The 20,061-nt window shown below is 34.5% G+C and overlaps 1 protein-coding gene across 2 annotated transcripts in view; it reads left to right on the top strand.

Moving 5' to 3' along the window:
- The window catches only part of LOC118185983 (nuclear RNA export factor 1-like), an 82,444-nt gene that overhangs the window by 11,228 nt on the left and 51,155 nt on the right, over window positions 1-20,061 (top strand). For both annotated transcript variants that reach the window (XM_035355962.2, XM_035355963.2), the window contains exons 4-7: window positions 594-652; window positions 5,867-5,934; window positions 12,235-12,318; window positions 19,319-19,423. In XM_035355962.2, coding sequence (XP_035211853.1) covers window positions 594-652; window positions 5,867-5,934; window positions 12,235-12,318; window positions 19,319-19,423 — 316 coding nt within the window. The remainder of the gene's footprint in view (window positions 1-593; window positions 653-5,866; window positions 5,935-12,234; window positions 12,319-19,318; window positions 19,424-20,061) is intronic.

Here is a 20,061-nt window from a genome sequence, read left to right as displayed (position 1 = left end):
TAGAATTTTGCAGTTCAACAACTCTTTGACTATGGTTTGGAAACTCTTTGAGTTTATATTTTGAAGATTATATTAAATGTGGATTAATGAATAATACTGAGGCATTAAGAGTATGTCAATGTGCAACATATAGTTTTAGTATTAAAAATAAATTATTCATGGTATTCAATTTCAACACTAAAAATTTAAGTATTGGTTTTCTTTATTTATATTGAAGACATGTCATAAACATAAAATTGGGTACTGTTCTATTATCGGGACCAAATTCAGAAAGGTCTGCATATTTGCATGTATGGATGAATGTATGTGTATGTACACACATATATGCACATTCATCCATCCATCCATACATACATTTCTGAATCTGGTCCCGATGACAGAAGATTGCTAAAAATTGTACAAGAAGTTTGGTTTATATGTATTTAATTTTCTAGAAAAATAATAAGTTGGTATATTTAAGAGAAGATATGTTTTGTGTTTTGTTTATTTTTAAACTGCTATAAAATGTTTTCTGTTTTTAAAGTGTTTGGTTTAAATACTTAGTAGTAAAATATTACAAATTTGAAAAACGCACAAATAATTGTATTTTTTAGTAATCCCTATGGTGGTCAAAGACATCATGGAAGCAGAAAGAAACATAAGAAGCAAAGTGGTAACTTATTTTTGTTTTGTTTTTGGGTCAAGGCTGGCTCTGCCAGTAGTGCAACATGTACATATGTATAGGGCAGTGTTTGCGAACCTATGGCACGTGTACCACAGTCAGCACGCAACTAAAATATTACGTCCTTAATTAATAATCACAATAAAATAATAAGGCACCAGTAGTTGACCAGCTAAGGGAAATTTGTCATTCACTTGTCAAGCTGTGGAGACGGTAATTAATTTTTTCGTAGTTAACGGAATTCTTCAACTGCCTACCTAGCTAGTGATGACCTTCTTTACCGAAAAAAGTTGTAATATAAAATTATTATAAATAATTTAGAAAAAAACGTTTCTTCTCCAGTAGTTGACCACCTAAAAATAAAGAGTAAACCACATAACTCACAGGTCATTTTGTTCAATAATACATGCACCTAATAAATATTTGATTGCCGAATTGAATAATACAAATAAATAACTGTACTTACACAAAAACCGAAGTCAATCCCTAACCGAAAACGGTAATTGGGCGGCAAGAATTAGCAGGATCTGGTAGAGCACAAGTTTCACGGTTAGCCATTACTTAACTGATAGGCATATCAACTGGGAGTTGATAAAATGTGATACTAGATGGCAGTAGCGTCTTATAAGCAGGTTTGTTGTGAACGCCAAACGAAAATATCCCTTATTTTGAAGCTTTTCCCCTGAAATAGTCAACTACTAGTGCATAGTCAACTTTTGGTCCCTCTACCTTACTATGTAATTTAGTCTGTTCTTTAATGTTTCACTTACTTACTTATCGCATAATGCCACTGACATCCACTGACAATATACATGCCACTGACCATAGAAATTATGTACATATTTATTGACCCAATTTATGATGTTTCATTTGTTTGGGCCAATCATATTACTTGTTACGTGGAAAAGAATACAGCAAAGTTAAAGCTGCTCGTGTTTGCCAAACAAATTCAAATTTATTGCAGACTGCCTGTTAGTTTTAATATTTTCATTGTTAGATTCCAGTTTTCAGATCTAAGCATTTTGAGGTAATTTATGAATAATTCTAATTTAATATCTTGAACGGAATGGCATGTAGCTCCAAAAAGTTTCGCCACCACTGGTATAGGGTGTCTAATTTTGAAGGGTGATTAAAAATGATTTAGCTAGTTAACATTCAAATATTTATGTAAAAAATCAAAAGAAAGTATTTATTCATTTCTGTTTGAAACAACACATTAAGGTGCTGTTTTGCATAGTAAAGCTTTGTTTTAGTGCATATTTTTGGAATTCTAATGCATTGTACTTATTATAAAATACTGTTGTATTAAATATTTTGCTGTTATATTTTTGTGTACACCTTCAGATTGAAATTATAACATGGGCAGAGTTGCCAACTCTCACGGTTTTTAACGTATTTCTCACGATATTTTCTTATTCTTAAAATTTCTCATGATTTTTATGTAGCTTGGCTTCATACTTCGTTATTTGTTCGCAGAAAAGTGGTTTTTGGTGTCTGAAAGTGCGTGTTTTTTCTAGATGCATATAAAAATGACCGAAGTCCTTTCATCCCTGAGATATGGCGCATTTCTGCATTGTGTATGAGAGTCTGAAACACATGTCCAAAAACATTGTTTTCCAGTTCTCCAGTGAAAATCAAGTGCTGTTGCAGGTTGCTAGCATATATTAGCCAATGAACCCAAAGCAAGATTGCAGTGTTTATCTAATTTGTCTTGCCAGTGAGCAGCGTGACACGTGCTTCCCTGAAACAGTTTAAGAAACTGCAATCTTTTGTGCTAGTTATGTTTGTGAAGAAAAGAAAAATGCTCGTGTACTTTTCAAAAATCGTACACAGATGACTTTCTTCTAATATTTTGTCAAGGAAATTTTATTAAAATTATAAATAATATTGCAATCTGCATAGTTTTACCATTGCAATTTTTCGATTTCACATGGTGGAAGGATTAACTAAACATGTACTGGGAAAAAATTTAAAAAATTAAGCTTTTCTGTGGAAACAAAGGACAAAAAGTTAATGCAGCATGCCTGTTCTCTACCTTTTTACTGGAGCACACCCTGCCTCTGAATGCATTGGTTCATGCTTCAGTTTTTTAGAAAAATGTTTCCTGGCAGTAAAATCGCTAAGAAATAATCAAGTGCAAGGACAAAATCTGTTTAAAGTTGAAAACTATAAAAAGTTTTTAAACATGTTTATTTTCAGATATTAATTGGTTACTATAAGGGCGAGTCAAATGAAAGTGAGCCAACCCCTCCTCAGCAAGAATGGTTCGGTCCATCATCTGCGGCGCATGCGCGTAGCACAGAGACAGCCTTCATTTACGAAAGTGGCGCGAAAGTGTGAGGTTAAAGTTCTTTAAGGTGCTCTTACACTGCGTTGAAGACAGTAGCATGACATAATGGATGCTAACATAATAGGAACATAATAGGAATAGCATGACATAATAGGAACAGCGTGGTGTGGTCAGGTTTTTGACAGCTGAAGGTGTTTCCCAACATGAAATTAGTCGCCGTATGACTGCTGTGTACGGTGAACATTGCATCGCATTGGCCACTGTGAAGCGTTGGAGCAAACGGTTCAGAGAAGGACGTGAAAGTTGCAAAGACGATCCAAGACCGGGCCAAAGCCACCTTGCAATCACCCCCGACACAATTGCACAGGTTGATGAGCTGATTAGACAAGAACGGAGGATAAGCATTACTGATTAATTACTGATTGAATTTGCTAAACGTGGAGAGACTATCAATAGTTCGCGATATTGTGCAACGCCGGATCGGCTGCGTGTCGCAATCAAGAACAAACGACCTGGAAGATTGACGAATGGTGTGATCTTGCTACATGACAATGCTCGTCCCCACGTCGCTGATGTGGTTAAGACACAACTGGCAAAGTTCAAGTGGGACACGCTGCAATATCCTCCATTCAGCCCAGATTTGTCGCCATGCGACTTTCACATTTTCAAGAAACTGAAAAAACATCTCAAGGGTACCAGATTCCTGTCGGACGACGTCGTGAAGGAGTCGGTTACAGACTTTTTGAATCGACAGCCGAAGGAGTTTCATGAGACGGGGATCACGCGGCTCATTTGTCACTGGGATAAATGTCTCAATGTTTATGGAGACTACCTTTAAATAAAATGCTCTGTTTGTCATATATTTGCATTGGCTCACTTTCATTTGACTCGCCCTTGTATTTAAAGTTAATACATCGTTAAAAATATTTTTTGTTTCTACATAGTTTTATTATTTAACAAATCTTTTTGTTATTGAAAAAATTATTGAATGATTTTTTTTTTAAACTGATTTTTGCGTGTCGTAGGTTGGCAAGTATGCAGGTGTCTTATTATATTGCATAATACATGTATTTAATCTGGAATATAAGACAGTAAAAGCCATTAAATAAAATTAAAAACATAGAAAATACTGAAACACACACACAGAAAATGAAAACATTGACTTGGTTGAGCTGTATGTAGCCTCAGAAAATACATTATTAATCAAAGTTGTTTTATTAGTTAAAAATAACCTTGCTCTTAATGCCACATTAGCCTTAATATAATAACTATGATTACTTGTAGCAGTTACAGAAATGACAACTGTAACTCATCAAAACTAAAGCTCGTGTCTCTATTAAGAACAGAAGCCTGAGTGGAAACTGTTTGAGTATGAACTTGGTTAGAAATCAAAATACTGTAGCCTTATTTGTAATTTTGAAAATATACAAGTGAGAAAAGTTTTGTTTAAACAATAGATTTAAATTTTAGTAGTAAAAATGTTAATTTATAGTAAGGTTATAAGGTATTTTCTCCCTCCTTTCTGTGTGCCTTCGTGGTGTAACGGTAGCACACTCGCCGTTGATTTGAGATGTCCAGTTTTGAGTCCCGAGGAGAGCATTACACAGTTTTCATGTCTTCCTGCTTCAAAATAACCTAATGATTCTACAGTGGCACCTAACTAAAAGGTGGTACATTGTTCACCACGAGGATTTGGCGATTGGGTCCACTAATCCCCAGTCACCCTTTAAAGGATATATTGTCAGTCACCCTTTAAAGGGTGGAGTATGTAAGGTATTTTATCCCTCCTTTTTGCATGTCTTCGTGGTGTAACGGTAGCAAACTCGATGCATGTTGGAGTCCCGGCGAGGGCATTGCACATTTGTCACGTGTTCCTGCTTCAATATATCCTAATGAGTGTACAAGATATGATGTGCTGTAAAATATGATATGATGTAAAATATGATAGATATAAAATAGAATTTCTTGCATATCATATGAAAAGCATGTTGTGATGACCATTTGCTGTAAGCCATGGCTGTATTTGTGTTTTATGTACCCATAGGTCCATTTAAAACTGCTGCTTTTCTGTCCTCCTTTCATTGGTGTTGTGAGAGGGGGGGAACACTTTGTGAATGCACCTCCTCTGCTGACAAGTTTCAAGTAGTTAACATAATTGTCTAGATGGAAATTATAGAAACCTTATAATATTATGACACCAATATCTAGTTTCCTTTATAGAGGAAAGTATGTCTACACTGAGCTGTTCTGTGCCTAAACTGCCATCCTGCTTCCTTGCTTTGTAACCGTCACCATTTCATCGTGCATTTTTTACATCCACCTCACTCCCAATTTAAATTTTTCCAACTTTTTCAAAATAAAAAAATTCAAAACTAGCCAGTAACCAAGTTTTAATGCCAGACCCTGACTGACCCTGAATGTTAGCAAGTAAGAATTTAACGTATGTATGTTAGTTGGGGACTTTCATATCAGTCATTGTAATGAGTGGTCATTACAGTGAGCATTAAATGCATTGTATAGCTACGTTTGTGGTGTTGCAGTTCTTTCTGTGTGATATGCTGAGCATTACACTATATTTAAGGGAATAATAATATGCTGTTTTTTCTAATCCTTTGCTAAAAGGTATTTTATGTTCATTGTTTAATTATTTACCAGTTTTTGTAAGTAATTATCATTATTTAGTATTTATTGTTAAAAATGATTAAGAACTACTTAAAATCATTGCAATAGATTTTTTTAAAGACAAGAAAGTAGCAAAATGTGCTATTGCAAGTGCTACAAAATTCATAGTGGCAGCCTATCTTAATTTAAACAGTTTTACTCTTTTATTTAAAAAAAAAAAAAAATTGTTTGCATAATGTATTTTGTTTTGTCTATGTTTTATAAGATATCTGAATTTTTTAAAATTTCTGTAGGTGGTAAATCAAAACATTATCGTGATGGTGCAGCTGGATATGAAGTTGGTTCATGGCATAAAATCACTGTAAGTATAATTGTTGTTGGGAATTCAATTCAACATAAGGATACTAAAGATTGTTTTTTTTTTTATGAAGCATTTAATTAACATTATGTAACATTATGTAAGAGCTATAAAATCAAAGCTATAACCTAAAAAATAACTGAACATGTTTAAAAATGAATTTTCAGACAGAACATTAGGTATAAATACATATTAAAGCTGATAGTAAGGAATATGAAGTAGAGATTGCTGGTATTATTTTAGTAAAATATTATGCTTCTTTCCTGCCAAATTATTTGTCTGATCTGAATGAAATTTGGTATGTGATGTGCATGGGGGAAAAAAAGGATTGAAAAATGAAATGCAGTTTTTAATTATTGTATAATTAATCACAGAGTTCATTAATAAGCTATCTAAAGAATCGTTTGGCAGTAATCAGGCTGATATATGAGATATCTTACTTTTTCCTTTGGTACTTTGTCTCAACATTTTGCAGCTGCTGTTCCAGATTGTTAATATTCTTTGGCTTTTGTCTGTCCAGCTTGGCTTAGACCTGTTGGTAACATATTGCTTTCTACTGAGTTCCAGTTGTTGCATTAGTTGCTGAGTACAAGTGAGTTAGGTCATGCATAAGCTGCTCATCAGATTAGTTTAAAAAAAGGATTTGGGGAAACAACGCGGCTGTGGAAAGTTTTGCATAAAAGTGGAGGAAACTTTAGTGGAAGCATTCCAAGTATTTAACATGCTGATGCCATACTTGTCTTTTCCGTGGGGCAGCCTCACCCACCGTTGGGTCATGCTTGATTGTGTCATTGGCCAGCATGACTCACCAATGGGTCATGCTTGTATATCAAAAAATAATAAATTATGCTTGTATATAAAAAAATACAATTATTTAAAAAATTTTTATTTTTTAATTTTATAATTTGGTGCTGCGCTGGCGCACGAAAAGAACATCTAATATCCACGCTTCCGTCACCGTATTAACCAAGTATACAAGTGACTCCGTGGGCAAATGCAGTGCTATGTTTGGTTTCAGCTTGTTAAAAAGGGCAAAAGTTCCGTTTTCAAAAATTCAAGGACTAGTCAACCTCCCACATCAACAGACAGATAACATTTTTAGAGTGCACTATTAATTCGTACCACGCGGTCAAGCAGTAAACAAGAAAGTCTACCAGAGAATATGATTGATGGATGCTGTGCAGAGGAAAAGACCTGAATTGTGGAGAATCAATCATGGGTGTGGCATCATAGCAATACTTTAGCTCGTGCATTGCTCCTTGTTGCCAGTTATATGACAAAACATTGCACCACCCCATTTTCCTAACTCAGATTTTTTTTCTCTTTCCCAAGTTTAAAATAATTGAAACGTATATAATTTCCAGTCCATGGAGAAAATTCACGAAAATGTGATGAGAATACTAAATGGTAATTGTTTATTGACAATGGAGTACTTGGGTAGTGGTTGAAAGATTGTATAATGAGCAGTTAGAGATTTGCTGTTTTGCGTCCTTACGGAGATCGTCACGTTGCTGAATGAATGCAGATTTGATCTTCTCGTCGATTAGAGCAGCAATATTGATGTCGTTTTGCGATTTCATTTTAGTCCCAAAGAGAAGTTCAAAGGGAGTGGAATTGATGCTACGTTGAAAAGTTGAATTAATAATTTGTTGCACGGCGGGAACATGGTGGTACCATTGCTCAGGGTTGGTTATGGAGAGTTTAGAAAAGACAGCAATAATAATGGAATTCAAACGCTCAACTTGAACGTTCGATTGTGGGAGGCCAGCTGTAATAAGAACGTGCTTTATTCTCTGTGTGTCACAATAGTTTGCAAATGCAGTGCATTTGAATGCAGGGCCTCGATCAGAGATAATCCGTGAAGGATTTTCGAAGACTGATCTTTGAGATTCCAGCCGACTGATAACTTCATCTGCGTCTGTAGACTTTGTCGGATAAAGCCACACGAATTTAGTAAACGAGTCTATAACTGCCAAAATATGTTTGTATTTCTTTGATGTGGTGGCAAGGGGACCTAAGTGGTCGATATGGTACGTGTGCAAGGGTGCGTCGTCTTTGTCAATGGGGTGCAGAAGTCCGTCTTGTTTGCCATGTTTTTGATTATTGAGTTATGGATACACCGCTCAATTTTTTCTTTCAGATTTGGGATAAAATATTCGTTGTTTAAAAGCTCTTGAGTGCGAATTACGGCGAAGTGGCCTCGTTTGTGAGCTGTTTTAATGACATTTGCCTGCATATCCTCGGGCACCACAAGTAAGTCAATGCCATTGACGTTTTTGTACAGGAGATTGTTCTTAACGAGAAAGTTATCATACGAAGGCGTCGTTTGAAGAAGTGCTTTAATAGCCGTAATATGTGTGTTGGTTTCTTGTGCTTTGCGAAATTGGAGGAGGACACTGTCTTGGATAGTCATGCAACATGGACTGCGACTAAGGGCATCCACGTGAGCCATCTTTGAGCCGATACGGTGCTCAATTTCGCAGTCAAAATCTTGGAGATATAATACCCATCGGGCTATTCTCGAATTGAGTTCCTTTTTATTTAAAGTTTGTACAAAAGCGTTGCAGTCAGTGATAATTTTAAAATGTGAACCAAGGACATAAATACGGAACTTTTTTAAAGCTTCAACAATTGCAAGTACTTCGAGTTCATAACTGGTGTATTTATGCTCGTTGTCCGATGTTTTCTTTGACATGTAGTAGACAGGGTGAAAGCTGTTATCGTTCATAGATTTTTGTAGTAGGATTGCCCCCAAGCCATTAATGGATGCGTCGGTATGAATTTCAATAGGACTCTTTTGATTAAAAATACTTAAAACTGGTTGTTGAGAAAGCAAATATTTTAATCTGTGAAATGCGGCTTTCTGATCAGCATGAAATTGAAAGGGGGTGTCCTTACGAAGGAGATCACTAAGGGGTTTTGCAATGCTAGAATATGAGGGGATGAATTTCCTAAAATATCCCGTGAGACCGAGAAAGCGTTGGACGTCTTTCGTACTCTTAGGTTCGGGGTAGTTAATTACAGATTTTGTTTTCGAAGGGGAAGGAAAAAGGTTACCGTCTTCAACGATATGTCCAAGAAATTCGATTTTTTTGTGAAGAAATTGACATTTATGAAAATTAACTTCTAGACCATATTCACTAGCAACTTTGAGTACTTGGTTGAGACGATGAATGGCCTCATTTTCATTTTTGGCGGGAATAACTACATTGTCCATGTAGGGTAAAACTTAACCTTTGACAATTAAATCAAGAAAAACATAATTTATAAAGCGCTGGAATACTGAAGGGCAATTTGAAAGACCAAATGGCATCCGAAGAAACTGGAATTGTCCGTTGTGAGTTACAAAAGCTGTGTATGGTTTACTTTCGTCCGCTACTGGCACATGAAAAAAGCCGTTACGTAGGTCAAGAGTACTAAAAATTTGCGCGTCTTGAAGTTTATCCAAAATGTCATCAATAAGAGGAAAAGGAAAATGATCCTTAATTAAAAGTCGATTAAGTTTCCTATAATCGATGCAAACACGGGGTGTACCATCTTTTTTACGCACCACGAGAACTTGACTGGCATATGGAGATGAACAAGGTTCAATAATTTTAAGTTTCAACCATTCATTTATTTGTTTGTCAACAATTTCCGTTCAACAAAAGAAAGGCGTCTAGGAGGGTGAAAAATCGGTTTATCATCGGATAGAGTGATATTAAGTTTAATATCTGTCGTCTTTGTTTTATTTGGGACATACGAATTCAGCAAACATTCTGCCGCAGCACGAGTTTCTTTGGAAACATTTGAACCAATATCAAAAGCTGGAACATCGTCATTTATTGCAAAAATGAAAGATTCAGGAGCAGTTTCAAAGCATTGCTCGGAAGGTTTTGAAAAATATATACTGTCTGGTGTAATAGTTAATTTAGCATTTGTAATTACGTCACATCCTACAATAAGAGAAAATTGCATAGAATGATTTGGAACTCTAATATTAGCCGGAAAGTCCTGATTATGAATGTTGATAATGGTTTGAAAATAGCCAATAATAGGAATTTTCGAGAATCCAAAACCAGTTAACACTCCAGAATTATTTGAAAGTAGTGGGGAACCAAGTTGGATCCATGTGTTTTCGTTAAGTAATGTGACCTCACTTCCAGTGTCAATTAATCCAGTAACTGTGCTATTGAGTATAATGACAGTTTTACACATATTACCGTGAGAGATTTGTACTGTATTTACTTCGGCAGGTGGAGTGGAAGTCTCATTCGATGTAGTGGGGCGGCAATCCATAGATTTATGTCCAAAACGACCACAAGTTAGACACTTTGGGCCAAGAGAACAATTAGGACAGGACCGTGAGAGGTGTCCGACCTCATTGCAGTTAAAACAAGTTTGTGGTTTAGTTTTAGATGGACCAGTATTATTAAATTTCGTGTCGTGTTGTTGGTCTGAATTTTTGCGTCCAGTACCACGTCTGGGGCTATTATTCGTATTTTGAAAATTTGATGGATGAGAGATATTTGTATGTCTAGTCTTAACTACAGATTCATAAGTGCGTAGCTTTTCCTTGAATTCAGAATATGATTTTGCACCGTAGAGAATAATTTTATCGGATGGGGTACCTAGTATTCCTTGAATGGTATATTGAATGACAGAAGCCTCGTCGATAACACCTTCACCACGATTCGCAATTTCGCGCATGGCAATAAAATATTGTGAAGAGCTTTCATTCGAGCGCATTTTTCTTCTTTCAAGTTGTTTATGAATTTCAATAGACGTAATTTTATCGGAAAACTCACTAAGTAATACTGTTTTAAACATGTCGTATGAATTGAGATTCCGTTATGAAAACAAAAAAGTTTTAGCAGTACCCACAACAAGTCTTTTCGCAAAAACTAATTTTTGCTGGTCGGTAAGATTTGAGAATAATTGGAAATTATCCTCTATATCGTTGAAAAAAGCGCGGACTGAATAGGAATCATTGCCTGAAAAGTTTCTGCAAGTGTTTGAAAGATCTCTCAAAATAAACCATAAGTCATGACTCATCTCGTGAATCTCGGTGTTCGCTGTCATATAAACACTGGAGCGACTCGAATTCAAATTTATTACTTCCGCGTCAGAAGAAACAACGCGATTTGGGCTTGGCGCCGTGGAAGGAGGGGAAGGGGGAACAGAAGAACTTAGACCTACAGGCGTCGGTGCACTGTCGGTGTTTGAAATTGAATGATCGTCATCGGATAAAAAACTAACATCTAGGGAACTGTGAAAATCTGTCAGATTAGTGAGCGCATGAAAAATTTTTTCACATAAAACATCTTTATTAGTGGAAGCTTCCAAATACAATAAATTCGCCACTGATATAAAATCTGATGAAGAAAAATCTTTTAATAGAAGTTCTTTATGTTTTGCCAAATCGAAACTGTCCGGGAACGCGGAAAAATTTCGCATTCTCTTTCGCGAAGAATGATCAAAATTGGAATACCGAGCATTGGACCGAGCACGGTATTAAATAATTTAATAACTCATGTTGTGCCATATTTAAGAGAATTTGCTATCAATGGGATATCACCTAATTTTAGGGCCATAGTTCTTTAAACAGTAAAATAGGACAATATGAATATGAAATAGGGTATGTATGAATGAGAATTAAACAGTATAAACACAGCTTAAAATCGTAATACTAATAAATTATGAACGAATTAGGGAAAAATGGCCCTACCTAACTTCGGGGCAGTCCTTATAATCCAATATATATCTTAGCCAATCCAATGTAATCCAAAATCGAATTTCGATTTAACGTCCAAAATCAGAAGAATGGACAAGTAGCATGTAACATCATTCACATATGTCGTCCAGCTTGAAGAATATTAAATCGTCATAAAGGCACGTCTTCATTAGCTTTCTGAACGTCTTTAGTGATTGCTGGTGTCTAGGGTTCGATTATAATGCATGCACAATAGGCACGGTCGAGCCCCCAAAATGTAGGAAAGGCAACGACCATAGTTGATAACACACATTTATTACTATTTACAAATATAGATTACATTAGGATTACAATTAATGAAAATGGTATACGAGCGATTGAGCGACGTCTGCTCCGCTCGCCAGCTAATCCTCGTCTTCTTCCAAAGGCGGGAAACACATGCTGATGCACAATGCATACGTCATACAGTAGGGGATTAGGGAATATCATGACATAATGTTTCCCACATCTAAGGTTGATATTTTATGAATTTTTTTACATATATGTTTATAGTCTATAATTACATGTTTATCTTGAATTTGATAATTAAAATTTCTTTTATATCCTTACAGATTCCATATGGTAAAAAAAGTGGAAAAGCCTTTATCCTACGATCAATTGTTTCTCGCTGCAAAGTTCCATTTATACCAATCAATGTAAGTTATTTTGTTATGTAATATTAAATGCATAGTAAAAACAAAAGCCTCTAAAGGGCTAAACTAAATTTCTTAGAAATTGGAGGGAAATGCTTCATGATTTTAGCATTTAAATATTATTCAAATAAAATAACTTGCAGTTGGATGTTGCTGTTTTTCTTATTTAATAGCACTAACCTGTACCATATCAGAGTTACTAATACTCCAGATTTCCGACCGTATGCCCGCCAGCCTGATTTACAACATATTTCTTTTGACTTTCTCTTATTTTTAAACTAGGTCATGATTTTTATGTAGTTTGGCTTAATACTTCTTTATTTGCATCCCAAAAATGGATTTTGGCCATAAAGCGCTTGGTTTTTTTCCTAGATTACATGTGAAAGAAAACCAAAGTCATTTCATCAGCGAAACATAATGGTGTGTTTCTGCTTTTTGTGTGAGAGCATACATGGTTTGTCCCAAAAGTAGTAGAAGTGAATTTAAAAAAAAAATATTCTCAGTTTTGATGCATTGACAGAATAGTTTTAAAAATATGCCCTTATTACATCAACACAGCATTTCCAGCGATTCTGCCAATCTTTGAAGGCTCCCTGGAATGCTCTTCAGCTCCCTTTTCCTGGCCTCTTGAATCGCCTGGACCAAGCCATGGTATCATCCTTGCGTGACCTTTTTCGGTCAGGAGAAGAGGAAGAAATCTCAATGAGCAACATCTGGGCTGTGGGGTGGCTGAAGAAGCTGTGTGATGCCTTGTTTAGTCATGAAGTCCGTGACAACAAAGGCGGTGTGGCTTGGTACATTGTCATGATAGAGCCTCCATGATCCAGCAATTGCACACTCAGTCTGTGGTCAGAATTCAAAAGATTTTGCATTTTCACTAAGTTTCAACACTTTTTGCTATTGAAGGGCATCCTTGCTGTTGCTGATCTTCAACTTGCTCTCTTGCCTCCCTAAACAATATGTGCCATTCAAAAATATTTAATTGGCCCATGGCATCACTAGCATAAACAGTCTTGATCATGTCGTGGGTCAGTTTTACCCAGTTTGATGAAAACCTTCACTGCATAACGTTCTCTAACAAACAGTTCATTGTGGAGATGAAAAGGCACCTTGAAACAGCTTACCGTAAACTTGATCTACATTTTATCAAGGCTTGGTGCGCTGGTAGCTAAGACAGGGTTGCCACGCCATCTGGAAAACCGGGAGAACCGGTAAAAGTCAGGGAATTCGAAAATTGACCAAAAAATTCAGGGAAAAGTCAGGGAATTTAAGTATTTTTGTCAAAATCTGGAAAAGTCAGGGAAGTTCATACAACGATCCCGCCAAAAAAAGCGATTTTTGCGCCGACGTCGGAAGAGGTAACTTTTTTGGCGAATTGTGTATCACGTGAGTGTCATTCGGGCAGCTGGCATAGAGCCAATTTTCGCAGCTCCAATTTGATTGTCTGTTAGAAAGGCAAAGCAAGTTTCCCTCAACTTTTGGTTTCCAGTATTCTTGAGAATCGCATGTGCAGTGCATGAACTAAAGAAAGTACCTGTTCTCGTATAAAACAAAATGGGTTTAATCCTAGTATACGGTACCATGGAGGTTAGAATCAAAGAATATGTATTGTAAAGAAGGAAAACCTCTCCGCAACAGACGTGGCTCCGTTCCATCATAGAGGGAAACAGCCTGTGCATGCGTGATATATCTGTCGCCAAAGCTCGAAACCGGTGTCGAAGTTCAAAGGTCAGGTTATCAAGAGTTCATAAAATGAATATCGTTTAAAATTTCTTCAACCACTTGCGCTAAAAAGACGTGCCACGCACATCAATATGCTTTTGTCTCAAACCGCGAGCGGCCACATCAATAAGCATTTATCGCAAAAATGAAAATAACGTGGTGCACACGTCGCCTAACAACAAGAGTGTTTATTTCTCGAGTTACAGCTGTGGATTGCACTCGCAGATGCGGAGCGGCGTAAATGAGACACTTTACCGCTTGTTATATTGTAGTGCGCGGCACCGCAACCGTGACGTTTAGTCTTAGCGCAAGTGGTTAAACTCTAAAGGAAAAGAAAATATTTTTTGGCGCAAGCAAATTAATTCATGGATTAGTTATTTTCAGGGGGAAAAAAAAAACTACGAAAGTCCGTTTTTAAAATTATTGCGAAAAATCCAAGAAGAAACGTCCTTTGATAAAACGTTTCTTCTTGGATTTTTCGCAGTAATTTAAAAACTGATTTTCGTAGCTTTCTTTTTGTCAAAGAACATTTCTTCTTAACACATGTTTCTCAATTTCGGTACACATCGCGGAGAGGGAAATTCTGGCCGCCAGGTTCCGTCGCCAAATCCCTTGGAAAATTTTCCCTCGCATTCTAGCGGCGTAATAGCATTTTACTTGTATGGAACCTTTTCTTCTTTACATAGACGTTCTTTGGTTAGAATAATCTCCATGTATGGTACAATGGGATTTGGCAACATGATGATGCGCAGTAAACGGGTCATTTTGGTCTTGGCGACAATTTTCAAAATCGTGCCAAAACCTTACCGTATACTAGAATTTTACCGCAAAATATTTTTAAACCTTTTTTTTTTCTTTTTAATAAATACCTTGCCATTTTGCAGTAAAATAAAAAAATAGTAATCAGTCATCTAGGCTAACCATGTAATATAACTATATTCGCTAAAACATCGTTGATTATTCTAATTCAATTTTTAAGTAATTATCTTTATTTTTATGTTATTCATATAATTTAATGTTGCTTCTTCCCTCTAAATTTATTTATTATTAGTAAATAATATTTCCAAATTTCAGGAAATTTTCTCTGGCATAATCCTGAAATTCTAGCAGTATGATGACCTACCATCACGAAATTTAATGCACATATTTTTTCCTTATGTATACTGCGAAATAAATATAAAATACCTCAGTTTATTAAAATAGATTTCTTTCTTTCGTTTAGCTGTAGAATGTTTGCAAAAAAAAGCCTTATTTTATTCCAGATTGGGAAGATTCCAATCTCAATCTTCAGTGGAGAAAACAACAACTATTATAATTATATTTGTGTTTTCAAGTGTTAAGGTGCCTTTTAAATTTACCTAAAATCTAACCTAACTATTTAGCATTGTGTTGTGATTTATAAGGACCGGATTAGCCTCATGTTGAACTGGTGATGATCATGAGTAATAATTCAATAAAACATACATTTGTTATCCTATGTATATATCTTAAATTTTATTAAGTTTCTTAAGTGGAAAAGTAAACAAAATTATCAAACAAAGTATACCAAGAATAATTAAGAATAAATGTCCTCTGGGATTTATTGAATAATTAAGTGAATTTGCTATACAGTACAAGTAATATCATAATTAATTTACCTCTTAGCACTTCCAACGTACATTACGCGGATAGACTGGAATTTTCTTGAAACACACCTGGAAAAGTCAGGGAATTTTATTCTCCTGTTTGAGTGGCAACTCTGCTAAGATCCCCCACAGCCCAACTAGCACAGTAACATGCCCCTCCTTGACGATGTTTTGGTTGGGAAAAAATCAGTCCTATTTCCCAGACAAACCCTTTATGTATCCAAAAATGTAGTGTTCCAATTCTCCAGTGAGCATCAAGTACTGCTGTGGGTCATCTAGCATATGTTAACCAATAAGAACAAAGCAAGATCAAGGTTGTTACTTGGTTTGTCTTACCGCTCATCGTTGTGAGCTTCATGTGCTTTCGAGAAAGAGTTTTAAGAAATTGCGATCTTTTGTTAGTTAAATCTGTGAAAAGATAAAATACTTATATACTTTTCAAAAACCATACACAGATTACTTTTCTTCTATTATTTTGTCAAAAAAATGTGTTACATTTGCAGTGGTTTCCATTCGTCTTTGTAGTTCTTCACATGGTGGAAAGGCCATTGTTCTTAAACATGGGTATAGACAAGGAAAAGTGAGTTGTATTGGAGAAAATATGAAAAAATAAATTTTACTATGGGAGCAAAGGACTAAAATGTTATTAATGCAAAATGCCTTTTCTTTCTTTCTTTCTTTCTTTTTTTTTTTTTTAACTGGAGCACAAACTTTAACTGAATGCATCGGATCATGCTGGAGCTTTATTTACAAAATTTTTCCCAGTAACAAAATCACCAAGAAATGCTGAAGTGCTAGGTTAAAAATTATTAAAGAAATGGGTATGCAAAATAAATCTTCATTTACTGATTGCATTAAAACAGCTTTGTTCTGCCTATCTACTGATGGAAGCAATAATACTGAGGCAAAACTATATCCAATAGTTGTTTCTTTCTTTAATGCAGAGTCTTCAGAAACTGAGTGTAGTTTTTTTTTAAAAAAAATTCATTTTAGATGGAGATTCAACAGCCTTTAACGTAGCACAGCTATTTAGTAAAAACTAAATAAAATGCAGTTCCTCTGGATATTTGCTTAGCACTTAGCTTCGACTAAATACCAATAAGGATAAGCTCTTGAAGACAGATGTTTCAAGCATCTAGATGAAGGAAAATTCAAATATGCAAATCATGAGCTGCACCTGTCGCCTTTTAAATGTACCAGCTGAAAAAGGAGCAGCTTCTTTGCTAGTAACTATGGATGAACACATTGTTGATATTTATTATCTTGAAAAGAGTTCTAAAAGGAAGTAAAAATTGAAACAATTCCAATAGGTGTGTTATACTAAAATAAGAAAAATTTTGAAACATGTATGTTCACACTGGTTATCTTTAGAGAAATGTTTATCTAGAATCCTCGTCAAGTAGAACCCGCTTCTTACACTTTTTTAAGAAAGAGGTAAATGCTTCTAGAGTTAAGATAAAAGGCTTATTTAAGGTTATAAAATGCATATTTATATAGACTTGAATGAAGTTATAAAAGCAGCAAGAATTGTCACCCAGTGGAGTTTTTAATTGGAACTGATAGAATTTCAAATTACAGAGCTGCTTAGAATAATTTTGGTCCTCTAGACAATTTTTCATAGTAGCGCAGAGTGCATTAAAATTTTCAGTGTTGTTACTAAAACAGACTAAATTTAGTTCTAATATTTATAATGCTACATGACAAAAACTTTTATTAGCAAAAGCAGGCTACCACCAAGGAGTTTTTTTCTTAATGAAAGTAAAATCTGCCATTGTTCTTAGAATTTGTTTGAAAACTGAAAACATACAAATAATTAAAATGTTTCTTACATGTAAGTATTTTTGTACTATTTGCATTCAAGAATTAGTAACTGAACTTTCAGATATTAATTAGCTACTATTTAAGGTTAATTCATTGTTAAAAAGTGTATTTTCTTAGTATATATTTTTATTGTTTAAAAAATCTTTTTGTCGTTGACAAAATTCTCTTGAGTTTTGAATGGTGTAGGTTGGGATGGAAAGTATGGCATATTTCCTTGCATATTTTCCCCTTTGTGTGTTTAGTTCCAGGTTCTGAAAATTTACAAAATGTTTTGTAATTTCCCTTTTCCTCAGTTCATTTAGAGAATGAGTTCCCTAAATTGTAAAATGTATTTGTCCATGTAATGATTGTTTTTGTCTTATTAACAATGACAAGCCCTCACAAACTACCTGCGAAGGTTGTGCTGACACTATGACAGCCTAAAACAGGAACTGACTAGCCACAGCAAACCAAATAATAAATGACATTATCTCGATTTCGCTGAATCAATTGCACATTCATCGTTTCTAATCCTTTATGGATGTTTTGAGCCCTAAGGAGTAGCAGAGATAACAATGAGAGCAGGTGAGATTCAAGTTACAAAAAAATAGAAATAAAGATAACTTATTGGATATTGAAATATTAATATTACTGCATAATCTTAGTAGAATACAGGTTTCTTTTAAAGAAATAAAATTGTGATAGTTGCTTGCAGTTTATCCATGACTACTTTTCATCATTGTTTTTAATGTAATAGTCCTTCAGGAATTAGATTATTCACATAATTTTTGCCTCGATTTTCAAATGATAAAATTAGAAAAAAGAATGGGGGTGGAAATGTGCGTGGAAAAATACAGTATATTTAATCATCTTTATTTCAATTTAAAAAAGTAAACGCTTGTAATAAAATATATGAAGTCTTAAGAAGAAAAGTTATGCTAAGCTGTAAATTAGTGATATTTTTATAGCAAAGTAATGGCATTTGAAGTATGTAACTAATATAAATATACAAATCAGAAATATTGTGTATTTGACAGTAGATCTCCAGAATAAACAGACAGTAGTTCTCCAGAATAAACAGACTAGGAAGGGGGAAATGATCCTTTATTATTACTCCAGTTAGAAACAGTTATTAATCACTAAAAACAGTTAAAATCAAAAGCAATTGTTGCATGACCTGTATCTGAATATTGCTCATCCTACTTGTAAGAGGAAAATATTTAGTAGATTTATTTAAAAAATATAGGAGCATATGCTGTTGCAAATATATGCAATACCAGAGTTTGAAAGTAATTAAATTGAAAACACAGTCGAGTTAAGGCTTAAATTACAGAACTTCACTATAGAAGTAATTGAACTGGTGCCCTTCTCTGTTTTATAGCTTTGTGATTATTCTATCCTTATTCATGATGGCCATATTTAAATTACCATACTCATTATAAACCATCCAAATAGTTTCCAATTCAACAAAAAATCATAAAAATTTGCTGAGATTGAATAATGTTTAGAGTTCTACTTGTGCGTTTTAATGAAATGCCAGTAGTTATTAATTTAAAATTTATTACACATAAAATTAGCTATTTATTTAGAATTTATTACAGCCAGATTAAAAGTAATGCAAAAACACAAGTTACATAAATTTACAATACTGTTTAGTTGTAATTAGAAAAAGGTCACACTAAATCCAAGTCTACTTCATTGACCTTTTTTACTATTGAGGTAATTTGAAAAATTGTGCTGAATTTTCTGATCTTTGTTAAGGTAGAGTTCTGAATTTCATGAGTTGATTTTTTTAATCTGTATAGTTTTTACGTAGTTGAAGTATTTTTTTTTTTTTTATTATTTATTTATTAAAGTTTCAATTCAATGGAAATGCAGCTGAGTTTTATGTAGAGGATCCTGATGCTGCACGTCATATTAAAGATGTTCATCGCAGAGTTATCACACCAGATGGATTTAAAGTAAGTACTATTTACATTTTGAATTTTTACATTGCATAGTCAAATACTGTTTCTTATGCTATTGTATTTAGCCAGTCTGCAATTTGAATTATAAATTTGAGTTGTAAAACGAGGATTGATATTATACATTAAGCAATAGGAAACATTACTGTTGTTCTTCCCGTGTATTCAGCAATCTGTTTTCACTAAAAATCAGAAAATAGTACAGATTTGGCATTGCACACAGCTTTGTCATTGTTAACGTACATGTATTATGGTTCATTCCTGTTATAAGTTTGCCAAATCTGGCGGCTAATCTACTGGTTTTGGTGTTAGACGAAGATGGTTGCATTAAGAAGAAAGTACCAATGAAACTCTAGAAAATAAAGTGTAGGAAAATATGTAAGATAGCAGTTATGATGGAAATTGGTGCCATAATATTTGGAATTTTTTTTTTAAATTCACAACACAGTAATTAATAGCATATAATTCAGAATATTTAAACATTATATATTTTAAAAGTTCTCACTTTTTTGCATATGAATTTGAACTGTGTGTATTGTTAAAGTAGTAAAATTTTTTTTTTGTCATTTATGATTTAGTTTATTAATTTCTAATGGTGTTTGTTCAACCACTAATTACAGATTGAACTATTTGTT

Source organism: Stegodyphus dumicola, chromosome 9 (genome assembly GCF_044657685.1).
Source record: "Stegodyphus dumicola isolate Sdum_Otavi_A_Nest chromosome 9, ASM4465768v1".
Lineage (NCBI taxonomy): Eukaryota > Metazoa > Arthropoda > Arachnida > Araneae > Eresidae > Stegodyphus > Stegodyphus dumicola.
Note: the sequence above shows the minus strand (reverse complement) of the source record. Positions and strands in the feature narration are given on the sequence as shown.